Source organism: Megalopta genalis, chromosome 8 (assembly GCF_051020955.1).
Source record: "Megalopta genalis isolate 19385.01 chromosome 8, iyMegGena1_principal, whole genome shotgun sequence".
NCBI lineage: Eukaryota > Metazoa > Arthropoda > Insecta > Hymenoptera > Halictidae > Megalopta > Megalopta genalis.
In genome coordinates this window covers 19,002,616-19,023,157 of record NC_135020.1, presented here as the reverse complement: position 1 = coordinate 19,023,157, position 20,542 = coordinate 19,002,616, and the positions used below count along the sequence as shown (strand labels likewise).

Genomic DNA, 20,542 nt, shown 5'->3' with positions numbered 1-20,542 from the left:
AATGTTTCTTTGATTGAGACATTACTAACGCGCCAATTTTCACGGATTTTCGATCTTTTGGACGCTACAGTGCATCATAATTGAAAGAAGATAGTGAAACAGTTTTTCTGACGTTTTACATATGAAGAAATAATTTATTCTACCCCAATTCTTTTAATTTCTACATACTGTTTAACAAATATTGTATCTATTTTCAATTTAAATAGTTACAATTAAGTGAATAAAATAAAGTAAAAACCACTAATTCGATATTTCGTTGTAACTACACCATCCATCAAGGGTGGACCACTTGAAATTTCACATAAATCGTTCTCTCAGCGAATCAATTCGATTCGGCGGTATATTTCGCGCTCCTATCCGGCCAGACCCTTTATAAAATTCCATTAACAAAATTAAATTACCATTCCAATCGTATTGGTGATGCCAATAATACTAAGGAGATTTGCAGCGTCAGGTTCGGAGTAACTGTTCCTAGTAAGATGCTCGGCAAGGTAGAAGTAAGGCACGATAAACCAAGTGAACAACAAGATCGTTGACAGTGATAGTAATAAAAAGTGTAGCTCCAGGAACATAGAGAAGTCCATCATGCCCTTTAGTAAATCTAACAATTCGCCGTACCACTTCTAAAAGTACATATAAAGTTACAATCAATAAATTTGTAGTATTAAATCTCACTAATTTCCAATATTACTAACAGCTTAAGGAAACGATCATCGTCGACCAGCGGCACGCTTGTCTGTTTTACCCGGTACAATAATCAATTAACTATTCGATCTCGTTTGTCAAATATTTTAAGGGGTGATGGGCTACGAGCCAAACTAAATAAAAAAATCGAGAACGATGATTTTTCTGTAACCACTTTATTTCCAAGTTATTAACGATTAAAAAAGTTGTCCAGCTGCGACGCGTGGATCAGTTTTCTGTTGCTATCTTCCGCACGATACGTCATTGTTTGTGCACTTTCTGACCTGACTGAGCGAGTGAGTGACAGTATTCGTCGAACGGAAGTACTTTTCATCGTTATTATCTTGAAAACGAAGCCGTCACTTACGTTAATTTCGTTGACACACGTAGTCGAACACCCTGTATACAATATGTATACCATATACGTATATACATATATATATAATAGTTTCTATTATTGAAGCTTAAAGAAAATACGGTTGGTGTACAAACTATTCTTCCATTTAAAACGGAATAATCGTTTTATAATTTGCGCGGAGTGGCCCAAATTTTTTGGGATGTCAGAGGGATTAGTTCACTAGACAATTGCCAGAAAGATGTTTTCAAAAATTGCAATTGGTTGGCATGTTGACAAAATTAAAAAATGATATTTTATCAACTTTTTTATCCGAGCCTATAACGAAAATTTAAAACATGCATTTTGTAGATCTCGGTAATTTGTATGCACGCTGAAAATTTCATCGAGATCGGTTGACCCTGGCAAATTAGCTGTAAACAATTAAAGATCGCGAAAATCAGTTTTTCAACTAAAAATAGATCATTTTTACATCTTTCAGTGGTTGTAGCTTGATTATGCGCCAACCGATTTCAATGAAAGTTTCAGCATGTACATATATAAATTACCGAGATCTACGAAATGCATTTTTTAAATTTTCATTATATAGGCTCCGATAAAGAGAAGTTGAAAAAAACATTTCTTAATTCTTTTATCCTATCAACCAACTGCAATTATTGAAAACAATTTCTTACTTATTGCCTAGCAAACTGATCCCTCTAACGTCCCAACAAAATTTAAATCTTTTGGCCCAATTATAAAAGAGTTATTCCGTTTTAAATGGTGTACGAATATTTTGTACACCGACTATATAGCTTACACTCGTAAAATTTTCAAGTCTCTGGGTGGGTACACCAGGTGTATGCACATTTGTATGTAAAGCATAAAATGTTGAGAGGACCACTGGTTGAAAAAACGACGATATTTTAATATCGCGAAATGTAAAAGGTTTGCTTAATCGAGTAATTTCTTATAATATTCTAAATTATAACAACTGTGTTTTATGCGAAAAGATAAGCAGAAAAATTAGGCTACTTTCAATGTGTTAAATTACAAGTGGAAGTAACGTGATTTCCACCCCCCTTCGATTTCTAAGTAGTAATAAATGTAATAAAAGGTTTGATGTAGTACCTCCTCGTTCTCTTTTGCCAATGTAGTCATGCTGTTTCTATAAATATCTGGACAGCTACTGGCTCTTAATCTGTACTTGTGCAAATTTAAGGCAGCACCGCGATACATAACAGAGTTCCTGTGAACCCTGATATCCTTGAAGTAGTGAGTATTTGTGTTGAATTGCCTTCTCAGCCACGGTAGAGAGTCCGTTCGGACAACGCCGCAATTCAGATCTCCTAAGCGTTGTTTGGAAATTGATTTTACCTTTCGTGCTTCGGTCCCCTAAAATAATTCGATACAATAACCATAAAATACTTTGGACGAAATTAGTTTTTGTCGAGTGTAAATAATAAAGCAAAAAGCTCGATATGCACAGTGAACGATGCAGATATTCATAACAATTATACTATGTATATGGAAATAAAAGAGACTGTATTTTTTACATTTTCAGTTTTACCGTGACCCATTGACATCAACTCTCTCGAATATCTACAAAACTGTTGGCGATATCCAAAAATGTTTCAAATAAAAGTTGAGGAGCGATTTGAACGGGTACATTACTTGACGCAAGTACTTTTTTCCACAAACGGATGCCTAGAGAACATATGAAGGTCAACAGCATTTTTTAAAAATCGAATCATATATTTTTCAATATAATTATGTGTATATTAAAGGATAGTTTAATTTGACGCTACGATAGCATTAAAATATCTTAAGAACTAATGGTTTACGACCATAAATAGAGTACTTTTCGTAGAGAATTACAAATTCCACTTAGAATAGTATTACAAAATATATGATTATAATTATAATCGATCGTGATCAAGTTGTAAGTGATCAATGAAGAAAAATGTGTCAACTTTCATTTACGCTAAATTTTTCGTGGAACAGTTAGACTGCGGATCTCTTTGGATTTACAATATACACATACAATGAGGAGTAAAAGTGAGCCAACACCTTTTAAAACAGTATAACTTTTTTTAAAACTGGTCTAAACGACTCGAATTTTTTTGGAGATGTTAGAAGGATTAATGTATACTGTAAAATGACTAAAATATTTTCTTTTTAATTTTGCTATTACTTGGAAAAAAAAGAAATAATAAAACTCTCGTCTTTTCACTTTTTTATTTGAACCTATAATGAAAATTTAAAAAATGCATTTGGTAATTCTCGGTAACTTAAACACATGTTGAAAATTTCATTGAAATCGATTAACGCATGGTCAACTGCGATTTTCGCGATCTCTAATAGTTTATAGCTTGTGTCAAGGTCAACCGATTTCAATGAAATTTTACCGAGAAGTACCAAATGCATTTTCTAAATTTTCATTACTGGCTCAGATAAAAAAGTAAAAACTTTGGTCTTTTTTATTCTAAGTAATAGCAAAATTTAAAAAAATGTATTTTAACCATTCTACAGTGAACTACTCCCTCTAACATTTACAGAAAAATTCGAGTCATTTAGATTAGTTTTAAAAAAGTAATACCGTTTTAAAAGGTATTGTCTCAGTTTCGTTCCTCATATAAATGTCTAAAATTCAAAACGGATATGTTGGAAAGATATTCAAGAATATTACACAGAAACAAGAATTTGCATAGAGATCTACAATCTAGTGATGATTTTTGTTTAGTTTAGTTTACTCACTACATTTTCAATTTCTTTGGTCAACAAAGGATTGGCCTCTTCAGATTCTTTCTTGGATATCTTCTTAGTTACATGATTTTTTACAGAACCGGATACAGGCCCTATCTGAACATGATTTGCTGCATTTGTATCATCGCATTTCGGTTCATCGCTCGCTTGTTTGATCCTTTGAATGGATAAGAAACGTTAAAATTTTAACTTTTAGATAAAAAGTAATAATCAATCTCTTACAAGGGAACCATGTAACGTAATCGCAGCCACCTTAAATTATTCGATTATTATTAGACTGCAGATCTTCACGCAAATTCAAACGTTTAACACTTTACTTATTGGCAATTATTTAGCACGTTACGGTTAAAGAAGATCATTAAGATATATATATATGTAAGATGATTATTTAAAAGATATATAATAAATAATATATATAAGATGATTATTTAAAAGAGATATCCAAGCTTCTTTTTCTACAATTATGTTACAAATCTCTCGGAATAATGGCATTAGAAACAAAATTATTAACCAGCAAATCACATTAGGTGGTCCACCGTATTATTGATTGTAAGGGATACATTTTTTAACAAAAGCTACAACCTCATAGACATTGTGACGACGCTTTTCTTGGCAACTTCTCCAGCGGATTCGTGTAGCTTTTTATCCGAACAACTTCGACAGGATAGAAGATTAGGGTAGTTCTCCAGAATGACGTTGTACAGTCTTGGGTTACTGGCCAACAGTTCTAATACCTCCATTGGCACCTGCAATTCTCAAAAATAGATATTTCTTTACAATTCCTTTATCCTTTCCGCCAAGCTTTTAGATATTAGATAGACCAGACAATTTTTTCCCGAATTTTTGTTAAACGTAATTCTTAGAAAAAAATAATTTAGGAATGATTTATTCCCGACAGAAGATTTTCAAAGTGTATTCATTTTCACTCTAACATAAAGCACGAAACATAATTTTGATTATTTGCATTTTGATCAAATTATTTTGTGCTATAAATATCCATATGAATGTATACGCCAAAAACTAATGCAAAAATTTGAATAGTTCTTTTAAAAATAATTTTTAAAAATGGTTTAATATATCATATAATTATATATCATATATTATATATCATATATTATATATCATATATTATATATCATATATATCATATATTATATATCATATATATCATATATTATATATCATATATATCATATATTATATATCATATATATCATATATTATATATCATATATATCATATATTATACATACATATGTATATACAGGGTGTCCCAAAAATGTCTCGCAATCCGGAAATGGGAAACTTTTACCTTAGCGAAAATGCAAACAGCGACTTTATTTACGACTTATTAACAAAACACAGTGACCAATAAGAGGCGAGCTCGGTTGCCGCGAGGCGAGCCAGCTAACGGGCGCGCGAAGCCCAGTTCCGCTCATTGGCTCGGCCTTCTTGCGCCAACTGATCTCGCCTCTCATTGGTCACTGTTTTTCGTTAATAACTCGTAAAAAAAAGCCGCGGTTTGCATTTTCGCTAATGACAACAATTACCTCGACACCCTGTATAGTAATAATTTCTAAAAATCGGAATAATTTCATCGAGATCCCCAGATGAGGTACCTTTGTGCTCACCTTCTCGTTATGCCTGACAAAAGTCGGAAGATTAACGACGCTTCTGAACCTAAAATCCCCGTTATCCGCGTGCGGGTCCTCGGTGGTGGTACTGAGTATCTGCAACAAATACTCGGGCGCATGACCGCTCTTCAACATCTTCCTAAGCTCCTCGATCCCAGGGAACTCATCGGCGACACTGCCGGTGGACCTATCGCACTCGGACTTGGTTACCGATTTTTTCGGGGTGTTACCATTCTGCTTCTGCTGCTCCACAATCCACCACTCGGGATCTCGCATGACCGTGCCGCAGACGATCATATTGAAAAAGGTACCCGCCAGTAGCAGACAGGTGCCCCGCCATCCGTACTCGTCGATGAAAAACGTAGTCATCGGGGCGTACACGAAGGTACCGATACCAGTGCCGCAGGCACCGAGACCTACAGCTAGGGTTCGCTTCTTGTCGAACCAATAAGCGATGCTCACGACCGCAGTGACGTAGCACAAACCCAAACCGAGACCCGCGATGACTCCAAAAGTCAAGTACATTACCTCGATGGTGTTGCTGAAGCAGCTCAGCACGAAACCAAGCCCGGAGATCAGGCCGCCTAGAATGGTCATACTTCGGCAGCCATAACGATCCACCAGAGCGGACATAATGGGCCCGGACAGCAACGGCACCGCCATGAACAACGACCCGATCCAAGCCGTCTTCGACTTGGATGCGCCGAACTCCTGCAGGAACTCGATGTACAGTAACCCAAAGCTGAAGGATACTCCGTCGGCGATCATAGAGATGACCAATGATGCTAATACAACCACCCAGCCCCATCCGCCGTCAGGTACTTTCGGCTTGCTCTGCTTGGTCTTGCCAATCTCTTCGTCCTCCAAGTCCAGGACGCTGTCCGAGTCAATGGAGTCTCGAGTGTCGTCGTCGCGGTAGCCAGGATTAGCGGTGATGATAGCTTTCGAGTCGGCGAACTTCTTATTGTAGTCATCCTCATGGCTGAAATCCTCTTTCTCGAGCGGACTGGTGTCGAACGAGTTCGGCACGCTTTTGTTGGTAGGACTGGGGCCTAAGGTGAGATTCGGCGACGTTAGGTAACTGCGATCGATGGGCGTGGGTGGTATCCTGTCCTCGGTGCAGTCGGTACCCGGGCTGAGCAGATCGATTTTGTCTTGTAGATCGTCGACCAGGCTGAGGTTCTTGCTTAGTTCTCTGCCCAGCTCTAGCGAGGCTGTCAGGAAGGTGTCCTTGTCCGGTGATAAGGACTCGACGCTTCTGTCTATGGTGCGGGCGGGGGTGGATGGCAGAAGCCTCTCGCCGGCGAGACTGCTGAGGTCTTCGGTGTTCCCAGAATCCTGACAGATCTCGGAGCTCCTCGTGGAAGAAGCGACGCTCTGCGACCGTGATAGATCGATCGCATCCAGAGAATCCGGATCCGGGGTGTGACACGGTGTGCTCGGGAATACGGTCGGACTGCCATTTTGCCAGCCGACTATCGGCGCTTTTCTGTGTTGCCGGTGGTTCGAATTGCTTTGGTCTGTTTTGTAGTAAGGTCTTTGGTAGTGGTTCTGATCCTTCGACACGCTTATCCCGTTCCTTTTCAGCGTGTTCACGGAACCGTTGCTGCAGAGGTTGTTGTTGTTCCAGTTGCACGGCGGCTTGTACGGGACGGATTGCCCGCTCGATTCATCTCCTTGATCGCATAAGACGTTCTCGTTTCGATCGGTCATGGTTCTTCTAAATGTAGGTGTTGGCCGAGTGACTCCAACGGCGGGGCCAACCTTTCAGCCCTTGGATCTCGCTGGGGAAGGATCGTCCGCGCCCTTCAGCTACCATAAGGACTTCCCAGCCGATCGGGGGTGGGTCACTAAACGGCGGTCGCTTCAGCATGCACGCTTCGACCACTTGCTTGTCCTGTGGAGAGATCCTCTCTATTAACATCTTAAAGAAATAGTATTCAATGGGGGTGTTACCCTAAAACGACGAGCACTTTACTTATTTGTATGTTTTATATAATTAATCGGTGATTAATGATAATCTTAAGTGAACTTTGAAAGTACAAATCGCTCGCTTTTTTGTCGCTCGAATAACCGACGATGATTTAATAGTTCTTTAATAAGCAAAGATTAACGAGGATTCTTTAAACGTTTCTTTTCTCCAATGTGGCGATAGCAGTTTAATTTGTAAGTAATATAGTCGAATAATTTCTATTGTGTGCTTGTTATCTAAAATAATAGCCGATCGGTGAAAGTATTAATTCATTTGTGGTGATTCTTATCGAACCGATAAATGAAAATCAATTTTAATTTGCAGCATTAGACGCGCTGTGAGAGAACAGAGTATTACCTAAGTCTTCAAGCAGTTATATATCTATAATCGTTAAATGATTATTAAATTAGGAAGAAAATCCGTTTTTTCTTGTGTTGATAGTAGAAATAATAGGTGAATTATGTAAAACTATTACTGTCTATGTACGACTGTCAGACGGCATACAGCAGAAATCATTGTTAATAAAATATTTTTATTATCTCACCAGTTGGTCCAGTACTGGATAAAAATAATATTTATCTAGGATAAAGAAATAAAACTATTTTCAGAGATTAATTACTAAATTGTGTTAGCATTAATTAAATCGAAGTGCTGAAACATTTATTTGTGATTTTACATGTATATGTAAATTATCTATTCTGATCTTGCCCCCCACTAAATGTAAGATCTATTTATATTTACATTTATTTCATAACTTTCTTGTTGCTTAAAACATAAACCTTAAAATGCTTATTCTGAAGTAAGCACTCAATTTATAGGGTGTACAAGATGTATATAATTATGTTTAATTATACAAAATGTACAAAATGGTAAAGTGCTCTATTATTTTGTCTCGCATTGTATGCAACTAGAAAAGTTAAATATGTAATGGTAATTGCTTTTTAAGAGTGCAATACGATTTTCGATAACGAATTATTCAACGTACGAGAGATAATCTATATTTAACATTGCTATCTATGTACAAAAATTAATCAAAGCGGAAGAATTCTCAAGTCACATTTCGCCTTTATACGATTCGGAACGTACTTAGGCAATTTGTTTTAAGAATAGCATAAGCATGTACAATTCGATGTTTTGACTAGAAATCAATTTTTCATTCCTCTCAATACTTTCTTAAAATAACTGTGGGTTGTTCAATATTGCATTCGACAATTGACATATTTTTAAACCAACTTGGAATTGATCTTTCAAGACTTCATAACCCAACATATTTTTAAACAATATGAGTCTATCGAATGGAACTTATTACAGGATGTTCCAAAATTATGGTACTTTCGAGAAATGAGGGGTTGCTGAGGTCATTTGAAGTAACTTTTCCTTTAGCGAAAATGCAATGCGCGACTTTTTATTTACGAGTTATTAACGAAAAACAGGGACCAATGAGAATCGAGCTCTCCTGGCGCGAGGCAGCCGAGCCAATGAGCGGAACTGGGCTTCGTCTGCTCGTTGGCTTGGCCGCCTCGCGCCAACCGTGGATTATATTTTCATTAAGGAAAAACTTGCTTCAAATTACCTCAGGAGCCCCTTATTTCCCGGAAATACTATAATTTTAGGACAGCCTGTATATAGAATATTCTGAATCGTATAAAAACGTTCCTCAAACACTCCAACAATATTAGTAAAGTGTCCTACGTGTAGCGTGAGTGTAGGTTCACAAAAAATGAACAATAGTGATCAGTGATCACTGATCATTAGACTGCGAATTTCTATGCAAAATCGAAATTTCTTGGAACAATTTGAAGGAACAGATGTTAGATGGTAATTAATTTTTTTCTCTTAAATGCTGTAGCAAATAAAAAACTGAAATGACAGCGTCTTCGAAGCCTTTATAATAGCACAAGCATCAAATGCAGGAAATCCGTAAGTCTAGCGATCAGGTATATCCAATCATCGTATATTAGTAACATAAGCAAATTAGAAAAGAGGTACTAAACATAGCTGGAATAGAAGAACAGAACGATTTTAACAGAAACGAAACGATTATATAAAAAAAGAGAAAAGAAAAAAATAAAGTTTACTCACCATAGAGGTAATGCAAAATTACTTATTTCCAGGAGTGCATGCGTGTCTGGGTGTAAGAGTGTGCATGCGACACTGAACGATGTGAGCAAATAAAAGAAATCAATAAAAGGAGAAAGGATCTATAAACCATCTGTGCTAAAACGAGCTAAGCATATTGATGAAGGCTGCAAAAAAAGAAATTATTGCAGAAAACAGTGCAACTTTCCTGAAACAACACAAGCTTTACAAAAATCGTTTTAGTAAACTAAAATTAATTCTATAAATTAGTGGCGTTATGGGAACACAGTTTCTACGTTTTTTCAACGGACATATAAATTCACACATATTTACATATTTACAGCAGTAATTTTGTTAGAGAACAATTGAGCAGTTTATTATGCCATTCTATTATGAAAATGCGAACTGGAAATAATTGTACTGTACGCTTTAATACTTGACGAGTAATAATAAAACACTTCATTGATAATTAAACGGCGGATCTTTATGCATTCATGAGAAAAATGAACGGATGAAATATAAAGAAATGGAAGTATTTAAAGAATTTAAGAATGTTGATACGTCCCTATCAGCTTATTAAAATTATCGGAGAAAAGCAGAGCTGTTTCTTACAATTGATGCAGAAGAGTTTTATTTTGCATAAAGATCCACAGTCTACTGATAATATATTCGACCTTCCTGATTCTAAGATCTTCAACGTAAAAATGAAAAAAGACAGGCATAGAGATGTCATAGATATCGGACCACGATTTTCAGAAATCGATACATGTATTATTTCAAAACAATTTATTAATCATCGCTTATATCATAAGTACAAGTAGAGAGGTCGGCTTCTGTGCTAAATTGTAGCATCGAACCTACTCAGAACAATAATGAATCATCTATGAAACAGTGATTGCCAAGCTTCCGTGGACGTCATTCATGTTTCGTCGAACGGTGCTCCGTTTTCACGAATTTCATTCAACACGAAATATGTATAATCGAGCAATTCGTCGGGCACGCGAAACAATAGTACTTAGAAAGGTGCAAAAAGAAGCGGTGATGCAATTCTTTCTGCATATACAATGCTCTACATATGTATACATAAGGCCATAGCTCGCTAAATTAATAAGCATCTACTTCGTTTATGCTACTATTAGAGATTAAAGAATTTTTATAATAATTGTGGTCTGCTGCTGCTTTACTTGCTATCAATATACATACTAATATACATATAATATTTTTAACGTTTAATAAATTCAAAGCAATATAAGATTTTTAATGTTCAACCAGACTTGGAAGATGTAATATTTTCCACATTCAGTAAGTTCAGAGAAATGTAATATTTTTAATATACAACAGATTTACAATAATATACTATTTCTCTAATATTCGTTACTATTTATTATTACGAGGAATTTAACATATTTTTCTAATTCTGTCATAAATTGAATTATCGAATTCTAATGAATCCAAAATGTTCGATTGGAGAGAATTTATCGTTGAAATCTTAATAAAAAAATGAAAACTATTAACAATTGGCGCCATGAGTCATCATTACCAGTTAAATCTCATTTTACCATTCGCCTTATTTAATATACATATTTTCTTACTCCGTTACATAATGATTCCAATACTTATGATTCCTGGCACCATTTACGAATTTTCCAACAATAAATCTTTTCCGGCGAACCATGCCACCAGGTCAACAAATAGTGGTCTTTGGTAAGTAAAAAGGAAATGTCGAATAGTCGACTCGACGATTTATACTTTTATAGGAATCAATAAAGTTGCAGCAGATATCACTTCTCTCGACTCGTTCACATTATGTTTTAATGTTTTACGCCCTTATTTTCGCGTCGATGGTGCCATTAATTACACAATCTTGTATACGGCACTATTAAAAGCAAAGTATCGAAAGTTGTCCATGAACTATTAACGTAATTTTGTTTATCAATGTTTTTGAAAGCAGCTATTGACAGCAATCATTGACAAATATCTAGAAAATTAATGAACCGATTTAGTCGAAGTTTCTTATTCAACAGTTACTTTACTCCTAAAATAATATTATTACAACTATTTTACCGCTAAAATAAAATTCTTACAGCTATTTTACACCTGCAAAGAACTTTTACATCCTGTTTGATTTGATCCCTAAAAAACGTCCGAAGCATGATCTCATTTTCATAGTTTTTAATCAATGTTTTACTACATCGTTTCAAGAAGATATTTTATTTCAGAGAAACTTTCGATACCAAATGCATATCAGCCTTTAGAAAACTATATGCATTTAGGACATCGAAAAAGAAATATTCTTAATACGTTAAGCGTAGCCACCGGTGACTGACGATATAAAATGTAAAAAATTATATTCTTCTATACAAATCGATTTTAAATAATTCGGCGATCATAAAAGAAGTTACCAAAAGAAGTTTTAATGAGTATTATTGAAACACGGTATTCGCATTTTTCGACATTCTTTCGGTAGTTTCGTCGTATTTTCGATTCTACTTTCAAGAGTACGATATTGATTATTGTCCGCGTGTTCGTACGTCTTGTGGATCGATAAGGCATCGTATATCATCTCCTATAGCTACACTACTAAGAAAATTTCCGTTTCGATCAACTATAGCGATTAAATTTTCCGCGTGGGCTATTGGCATTAATACTGAAACTACCGGACTCATTTCAAGTTCCTTATTTTACAATTACTGATATCACGAAGCTGCTTCAACGGACATTGTGAAATATAAGTGCATTTGTTCGCTAGCCTAGAATATGAAATGTCACGTTAACTGTTAACAAATTCATTTTTGTTAATTTTTGTCTTGCATTTTTTTTAATTATACGAATTTGCATTAATTCGATAAATCCATATTTTAAACTAAAATTTCATGTTAAACTATGTTAACTATATGTATATAAGAATTTGTGTATTTGTTTGTGATTTCTCTGTGGCTCTAACTTGATAATCTTTCTCTTATTAATTTTAACATTGTAATTTTAACATTGTAGGCTTGTTGAGCTTTACAATTTGTAGTTTCGAAGAGAATCAACTATGGATTAAAATTTTTCTGTTTGCAATACACTTGATTGATGTGCCAAATTGCGATAGCGACAATTGTTCGCACTATCAAAACATTTCATATTATCGTGAGACAATAACGATATTCCGTATCATCCAGATCTATTACAAATGTTTGGAACGTGAAAATCTCTCGAGATCACTCGAGACAGCGCAGATATTTACACTTTTGGCTTTTACCAATTGTTTATCGAAAGTGGCAGTCAAACGAAAGGCAATGTCAGCGATTAAGATTTTTATCATAAAAAATAAAATATAAATAAAATGAAATAGAGTAAGGCTTTCATTAAACAATGCATTCGAAATGTTCGTTATCACGTGTATGTTTTGAACATTTGAATAACACACGAGCAAAGTTAGAATAACAAATGAACGAATACATTCGTTCGATGATGAAAACTAATATTATACAATTCTGTCATATGGTATTTAATAAATAAGTCAAGTTTACGAACATTGAAAACTAATTTAAAATTATATTGATATGGAAACGAAAATGGCTCACCGAAGTGGTTATTCGTTAGCATGATATTTCTGTCGCATTTTGACACACTTGGCGAGGGCGTGGTACAATGCAACATTTACATCGCTATCGTTTCAGTCAATTGTCACGATTGCAACGAAGTTAACGGTAATGCTGTTAATTCGTTCGCGACACGCGAACGTTAGTGCTGTTACTACATCAGTAAATATTTCGTTTTTTACAATATCCATTATCGCTACATCTGTAGGATCCAAGGCAAAAATATATATGTATAATGTTTGAATACGATTAATCCCTAAGAGAAGATTCTTAAACTGCGGAAAAATTAATGTATTACTGAAACACATTTTTTCCGGTAAAAGATCTTATAATATTATTGGAAAAGAATGGGAGAACCCAGAAAAATTGAAGAATCATGTAGAAAACAAAAATGATCTCAGACGAACTATCAGATAATAATTAATAGAGTTTCAACGCACGGTATAGTTTCTTCGTGTCAAGTTATCGTGTGTCACGTGTTTCTTCGTGTCACATCTTTTAAAACGCAATAACTTTCTCAAAACTGGACTAAGCGAGTTGAATTTTTTTTTTAGATATTAGCTGGACTGATCAAAGCCAGACGATGACCAAAATGCTTTTCTTTAATTTTGCTATTGCTTAGAATGACAAAAGAAAGTAAAAGCCTCTCGTTTTTTAACTTTTTTGTCTGAGCTTATAACGGAAATTTAAAGAATCTCGTAGATCTCGGTAACTTACATGCATGTTGAAAATTTTATCGAAATCAGTTGACGTTAATGTGAGTTACAATGCCCGTAGCTCGACACTGGGTTAATCGATTTAGATCAAATTTGCAGCATGCATACAAGTTACCGAGATCAACGAAAAGCACTTTTTAAGTTTTTGTTATAGGCTTAGATAAGAAAGTTAAAAAACGAGAGTTTTTTATTTCTTTTATCATTCCAAGTAATAGGAAAATTTAAAAAAGACATTTTAGTCATTGTCTAGTAGACTGGACTCTAAAAAGTATCCAAGTCGTTCAGTTGTGATCTAAAAAAGTTGATTAAAAGTTTTAAAAGGTGTACGAACACATTTGTGGAACACCGTATAATAAACAAAGCAATGTGAAAATGAAATTTTAACACATTCACAGGATCACGTACGCGGTCCGTATTATACAAAATCATGAAAAGAATATTCTTTCATAGCTTGTTATAGAAAATCTAATCGGCATGGAACTCGTGCGAATGCTTAGCATGCCGTAATCGATACCGCGTACCAGAAAATAGAAGTTGGCATTTCATTTTCCGTAAGAACGCTTAGGTCAAGGGGTACAGAATTGGCTGTCAGATGATCGAAAGAACAACGGTTGGAGAAAAACGGCTGGCCACAACGTGCGATGGTATTTTATTCTTTCTTTCAATCAAATATTTTCGGATAGACAGTCTTGGGTCCTTATCGGGAACAAAGGGAACGAACGACCGTGATAACGCGAAAAAATGGAACGATATCTGAGTCACTCTTTAATCGACCAGACTGTTGTCTGTTACAATCTATGTACAGTAAATTCTCCCTAATTGACGCTCAGATTGTACAAAAAAATGGATAATTCGGAAAGATTATAATATTATATTATATTAAGCCCGTTATAAGTCCATTATAAGCCCCATTAAGCTCATTAAAGCCTATTATATTATATTAATTATATTTATTATTATATTAAGATTATATTATTATTAATATTATTATTAAATATTAATTAATAATTAATATTATTATTAAAAACGAGCAACGAGGCTCGAATAATATAAGATTATATTATTATTATATTATTCGAGCCTCGTTGCTCGTTTTTCTAGTCGCCGATTGACGACAACTATAAAAACGAGTCACAAGGCTCGAATAATATAATCGCATCTCCTCTTTCTAAATTGTCGATTTTTGTTTCCACCAAGCTGAGCGTCAGTTAGAGAGAATTTACTATATGGTGTCGGTCACCGGTAACTGACATGGCGCTTAACGTGTTAAGAATGTTTCTTTTTCCATGTCCGATAAAGTATTCAATGTCCTAAATGCATATCGTTTTCTAAAGGCTGATATTCATTTGATATCGAAAATTTCTCTGAAATAAAATATCTTCTTGAAACGATGTAGTAAAACATTTATTAAAAACTATGAAAATGAGATCATGCTTCGGACGTTTTTTAGGGATCAAATCAAGCAGGATGTAAAAGTTCTTTGCAGGTGTAAAATAGCTGTAAGAATTTTATTTTAGCGGTAAAATAGTTGTAATAATATTATTTTAGGAGTAAAGTAACTGTTGAATAAGAAACTTCGACTAAATCGGTTCATTAATTTCCTAGATATTTGTCAATGATTGCTGTCAATAGCTGCTTTCAAAAACATTGATAAACAAAATTACGTTAATAGTTCATGGACAACTTTCGATACTTTGCTTTTAATAGTGCCGTATACAAGATTGTGTAGTTAATGGTACCATCGACGCGAAAATAAGAGCGCAAAACATTAAAACATAATGTGAACGAGTCGACATTTCCTTTTTACTTACCAAAGACCACTATTTGTTGACCTGGTGGCATGGTTCGCCGGAAAAGATTTATTGTTGGAAAATTCGTAAATGGTGCCAGAAATCATAAGTATTGGAATCATTATATAACGGAGTAAGAAAATACAGTAAATTTTCCCTAATTGACGCTCAGATTTGACATAAAAATGGACAATTTGGGAAGAGGAGATACGATTATTCGAGCCTCGCGGCTCGTTTTTATAGTTGTTGACAATCGGCGTCTATGAAAACGAGCCGCGAGGCTCGAATAATCGTGTCTTCTCTTCCCAAATTGTCCATTTTTATGCGCAATCTGAGCGTTAATTAGGGAGAAATTGCTGTACACATACCAATTCTATAATACTTCTCGTTCTACTATAAGTCACTCGAACTTGACGCATCTTTCAACTCAGTTTTCTCGAAAACGGAGCCTCAAATGAAAGAATGCTATTCTTCTTTTCCGACTTATTTTTTGACGTAGAATCAACCCCTATCCGGTTGTACCATCAGTTACATGACACCCCCTGTATATTTGATTAAACTGTAAATACGTCTCACAGCTTAGGATCATTGAACAATGATGAACAAGAATTATTAAGTTTAATGTTCATTATTAAAACGGTGAATTCGACAAATGTTAGTTATTAAATATTTCGCATCGATGTAAATTGAAATAGCAAAAACAAAATTGTTTTTGCGTCAATCTAATGTAACACCATTTGTCCTCTAGTTGTATTCCTATATGTATTCAAAGAACCCGACCACATGAAGCTTGTATGTAGTCTCGCGAGTCGTGAATTTTCGTGGCTGGTGCACATTGTATAATAGATCAGTTGCCAAATGAGTCGGGATAAAGCAGGATCCTTCTCGTTGATTTTCTTCCCAACCAGAGACGTAGGAATCGACCAGGCGGTCGCCATGGTGACTCCCCTCGATCACCTGCTTCGAACGTTCCTGAATTGTCCTGTGCTTATACACAAACATCCCTATGGCGCCACCCAAAAGTATGCTTTTCACCTAATCTCACCCAAACGATAAATTATATTTTTATTGCGGATGTCTGCCCGATATCCGAATCAGCGCGATCTCCATGGCGCCACCCACAACTATGCCTTTTCTTTTTCTAACACAGTGGATAACATTTTTTTTAAATTAACAACTTTTATGCAAATTGCCATTTTCATAAATTGTTCCGTTGGGTATACAAATATTTGCAAGTAATTAAATATTAAAGCTACCTTATATATTATAGCTATATATATTAATATTAATATTATAACTATATATATATATATATATATATATATATATATATATATAATAATATTAATATTATAGCTACATATATTAATATAATATATTACAGCTATATATATAAGCTATCTTATACATTAAAATACCAGACTGTGTGTGTGTGTGGTGTGATACAGAAGCCCCCCAAAAACATAGCATTAGAAGAAACATGCATATTTGTCGTGTACGTAAAAATCGAAATGTCCTCTATTTCTACAATCGTTTGTAATATAGTAAAAATATTATTTCTAAATAAGTATCAATTGCATAAATAATGTTTCGTACAATTAACCGCAACGCTTATTATACTTAGCTTTTCCAAGATTAATTCAACAGTTCCAAAACACCAGACAACTTCAAATAAGAACAACTTGTAATCAACGTCAGAAATATTCTAAAAATGATTTAATATCTTATACGTTCGTAAGAAGATTATGCAATCGTTATCGAAATTCTAAATACATATCTATAACGAAACAATTGACGTAAGAGGCAAAGGAAAGTGGTCTAGAAGATCGAATCGATAGCTAATATCTTTAAATCTCATACACTGATAATAATACATAGAATTTTCTTATCTACAAAGAACGATAGATAATCAGGAAATACGGATCTAATTAATAGTATAGGATGGATACAGTAATTTGCTTGTTTCGTATCAAATGCTTTCGAGTGAAATCTTTCAAATGTAAAATGCAAAAAGATGTTCGGAGTTGTACGAAAAATTTGAAAATTCTATTGCAAATCGAATTCCAACTTTTCTAATGCTTTCTCATAGAAAGAAAAATACTTTTCTACAATGAACATATAGGATACTTAACTCTTATGTCAATAGTCAATTTCGATCTATTCTCAATTCTGAAAGTTTTTTTAAGTTGAAAATAAAAGAAACGAGTTGCAGAGTATGTATCTGAGTATTTAACCAGATTCATATTTTGTAGAATATTTTTTCACGCTATTAAATAGGGGAAACAAGCTAAAAACCAGGTTCTCGATTTTATATCGACAGGGTTAAAACTTTTGCACATGACTTGTTTACGCGATATAATTACGCTGGATTCAAGATTTCACTTCTGACCCTCGACTGTACCCTTTAACGAATGGTATTAAACCAAAATACCAAATGTGATTTCGCAGAGCTTAAAATATCAACAAACTAGATGCAGCAGCGATTAAGAAGTGATCGCGTGACTACTACTAAGTCCTATTTTATATCCTCTTCCTAATAACCTTAAAACTGCGACCACACCCTGTAGGTCATGGTGCACAGCAAGACAAAAGAGCAATCGATTGTCAGATAATTTCGATGAGAAACATGCTCGACGGAGATCCACGATAAATGCGCTATTCACTATGCTGCTATGCAACACATTAGGTATCTTTCGTTGTTCTTCTATGCTTAAACAATAGATTAATAATTTTTAATACATGGTTCACAGGTTCAAATCGATTTCGTATAGTTTGATTTGTTTCAAATAATATATGTAGTAAAAAATAGCACTTGTGTGTTACACACGCATGTTACTTGGACGCACTTTAAGAGAGTTCCATTTTTCGCCAATAAAAAGAAGCACATCGACGATCTAGCACAATAAGACCATAACATCGTCTTAGCACCAGGGTCATTAAAAAAATGTACGCTGCTGTTCCAATTTTCGTTGCCAAATGGGTTTTCACGAGATTTATCGCACAGAATTGATCATGAAAACTGGATGTTACAGTATATAATTACACCGTAAGCATCTTTAATTTGGACAAGAGTCTTATGCGATTAAAATAATGAAAGTACAAATCTGTTTTTAAAAAATAATAAAACACGATCTTCCTTTTATTATAATTACAAGCCAGAAGAGTGTTATGTTGTAAAGATTTACTAAAATCGATTTAGTCAAGAAAATCTAATATTTTATTATTAGTTTCATTCCGAGCTTTTTTAAGGCTTTTAAGCTAATGCGTGCAATAAATATTAGAAAATAGTTTCTCCAAAAAAATCAGGCATAAATATTCCCGAAAAAATTGAAGCGAATATAATTCATAGAAACCTACCCTTTCCTAGTTACTAACTTCTGCACTGTATCTACATATCGTTGCAACATGAAGTGCATAATGTATTCAATTTATGAGATTTTTAATTCGAAATCAAATGAAAATCTATCACCAAGCAGAAAACATTGAAAATATATTGAAATACATGAATGCACATTGTCAAAAATGTTATGCTTAATTCATATTACACACTAAATCTACTATTCTTTAATATAAAATCACATGTAGTCAGCTATTAGACCGATTGTTTGAAAAAATAATTACTAATACCAAATTCGTCTGCAGTAATTAACAATAAAGAAATTGTACTTTCGAGACGCGCAAGCAGCTTCTCTGAATACTTATTTCACAACAATAAAAATGATATATAATTTAACACATATTTCTTATATTTATATTAATTTCTAAATTAATAATCAACCACGAGAACAAAATAACTATTTTTTATTTTATTATTTCCACATACCACATCGTGCATACTACCCCTACAACACGCGAACGAATAAACAGCCATGCCGTGAACAAAGTATTTTTAACTCTGTCAAAAAATTGTATAGGATGAAGGACAGAACCACTTTGTCCAATACGATTACGGAAACAAGGACAGCATTAGTTCTTTATTATTAATCGCACATAAATATACAATTCTATAATGTATTAATGTAATATAATATAGTCATAACAGTACAATTCAGTTTTCTTCTCGACCATATTTGAGACTTATCATCTGTAAATACGTATAATGTTACAATTTCCACTCCAATTTTCTTTTCATATTTAAAAAGCAAATTTTAACTACAACTCCAATCAAGAGAGCGACAAAAGTAAAAAAAAAAACCAGTATAAACAACAGAAAACTCTATCAACTATCAACTTAAAAACTCTATCTAGCAGAAATGTTGTATATGCCATTGTACGCGGTATATACCGAAATTAGCTTTCGTATAATTAATAATTCTATGGACAATATAATGATCGTTTAAGGTTTCAGAAATGGTTTCCTCGCTTACTGCACAAACATAACGAAACATAAATGAAGAGAAAGATCTTTATATAATTGTATTCCTAATTTGTAATCCTAATGTAATGTAATTTATATTCCTAACTTCGGTGTTAATAATAAATGGAAAAAAACGATAGATCGAGATTCATGCAAGCACTGCTCCTCCTACGCTCGCCAGTAGATGGCTACATTTCCCGCTACTACCTAATCCGTCACCGATCTGTATATATACCGTCTTTAACCGGCCTTACAATACCCTCGAGTTTAATGCAGAGCCTAATATACAAATGTTCTAACAGGTTCAAACGAAACCCGCACCGCCTTTCTTTTATTCACTATTTCTATCGTGACTTAGAAAACCGCCAAAACAAGAACTACCCAACTGTCAACTTACCCAAGGGAAATGTCCTTAAGTCCTCGTATATCCGTGGATCGCTGAAAAATCGTTGAATCAACAAGGAAACACTGAATCGAAAGTGATCCCTTTGTCAGCTTCCAGTTACGTGATTTCCTCGATCGATATTTATTGATGTTTGGTCTCCTCCAAGAGCGCGAGCTTTTTCAACACTGAACGTACACAACCACTTCGTCGGAACGCGCCCCGTGTACTGAAATAGAGA

The 20,542-nt window shown here is 34.5% G+C and overlaps 1 protein-coding gene across 2 annotated transcripts in view; it reads right to left on the bottom strand.

Moving 5' to 3' along the window:
* The window catches only part of LOC117217655 (monocarboxylate transporter 9), a 27,785-nt gene extending 7,243 nt beyond the window's left edge, over positions 1-20,542 (bottom strand). The window contains exons 1-6 of one of the 2 annotated variants that reach the window (XM_033465426.2): positions 20,317-20,542; positions 5,416-7,315; positions 4,367-4,530; positions 3,776-3,941; positions 2,150-2,413; positions 402-623 (exon numbers count right to left, since the gene is read on the bottom strand). In XM_033465426.2, the coding sequence (XP_033321317.2) occupies positions 402-623; positions 2,150-2,413; positions 3,776-3,941; positions 4,367-4,530; positions 5,416-7,131 (2,532 nt within the window). In that variant the 5' untranslated portion in view covers positions 7,132-7,315; positions 20,317-20,542. The remainder of the gene's footprint in view (positions 1-401; positions 624-2,149; positions 2,414-3,775; positions 3,942-4,366; positions 4,531-5,415; positions 7,316-20,316) is intronic. The other variant, XM_033465427.2, reaches the window with a different exon arrangement.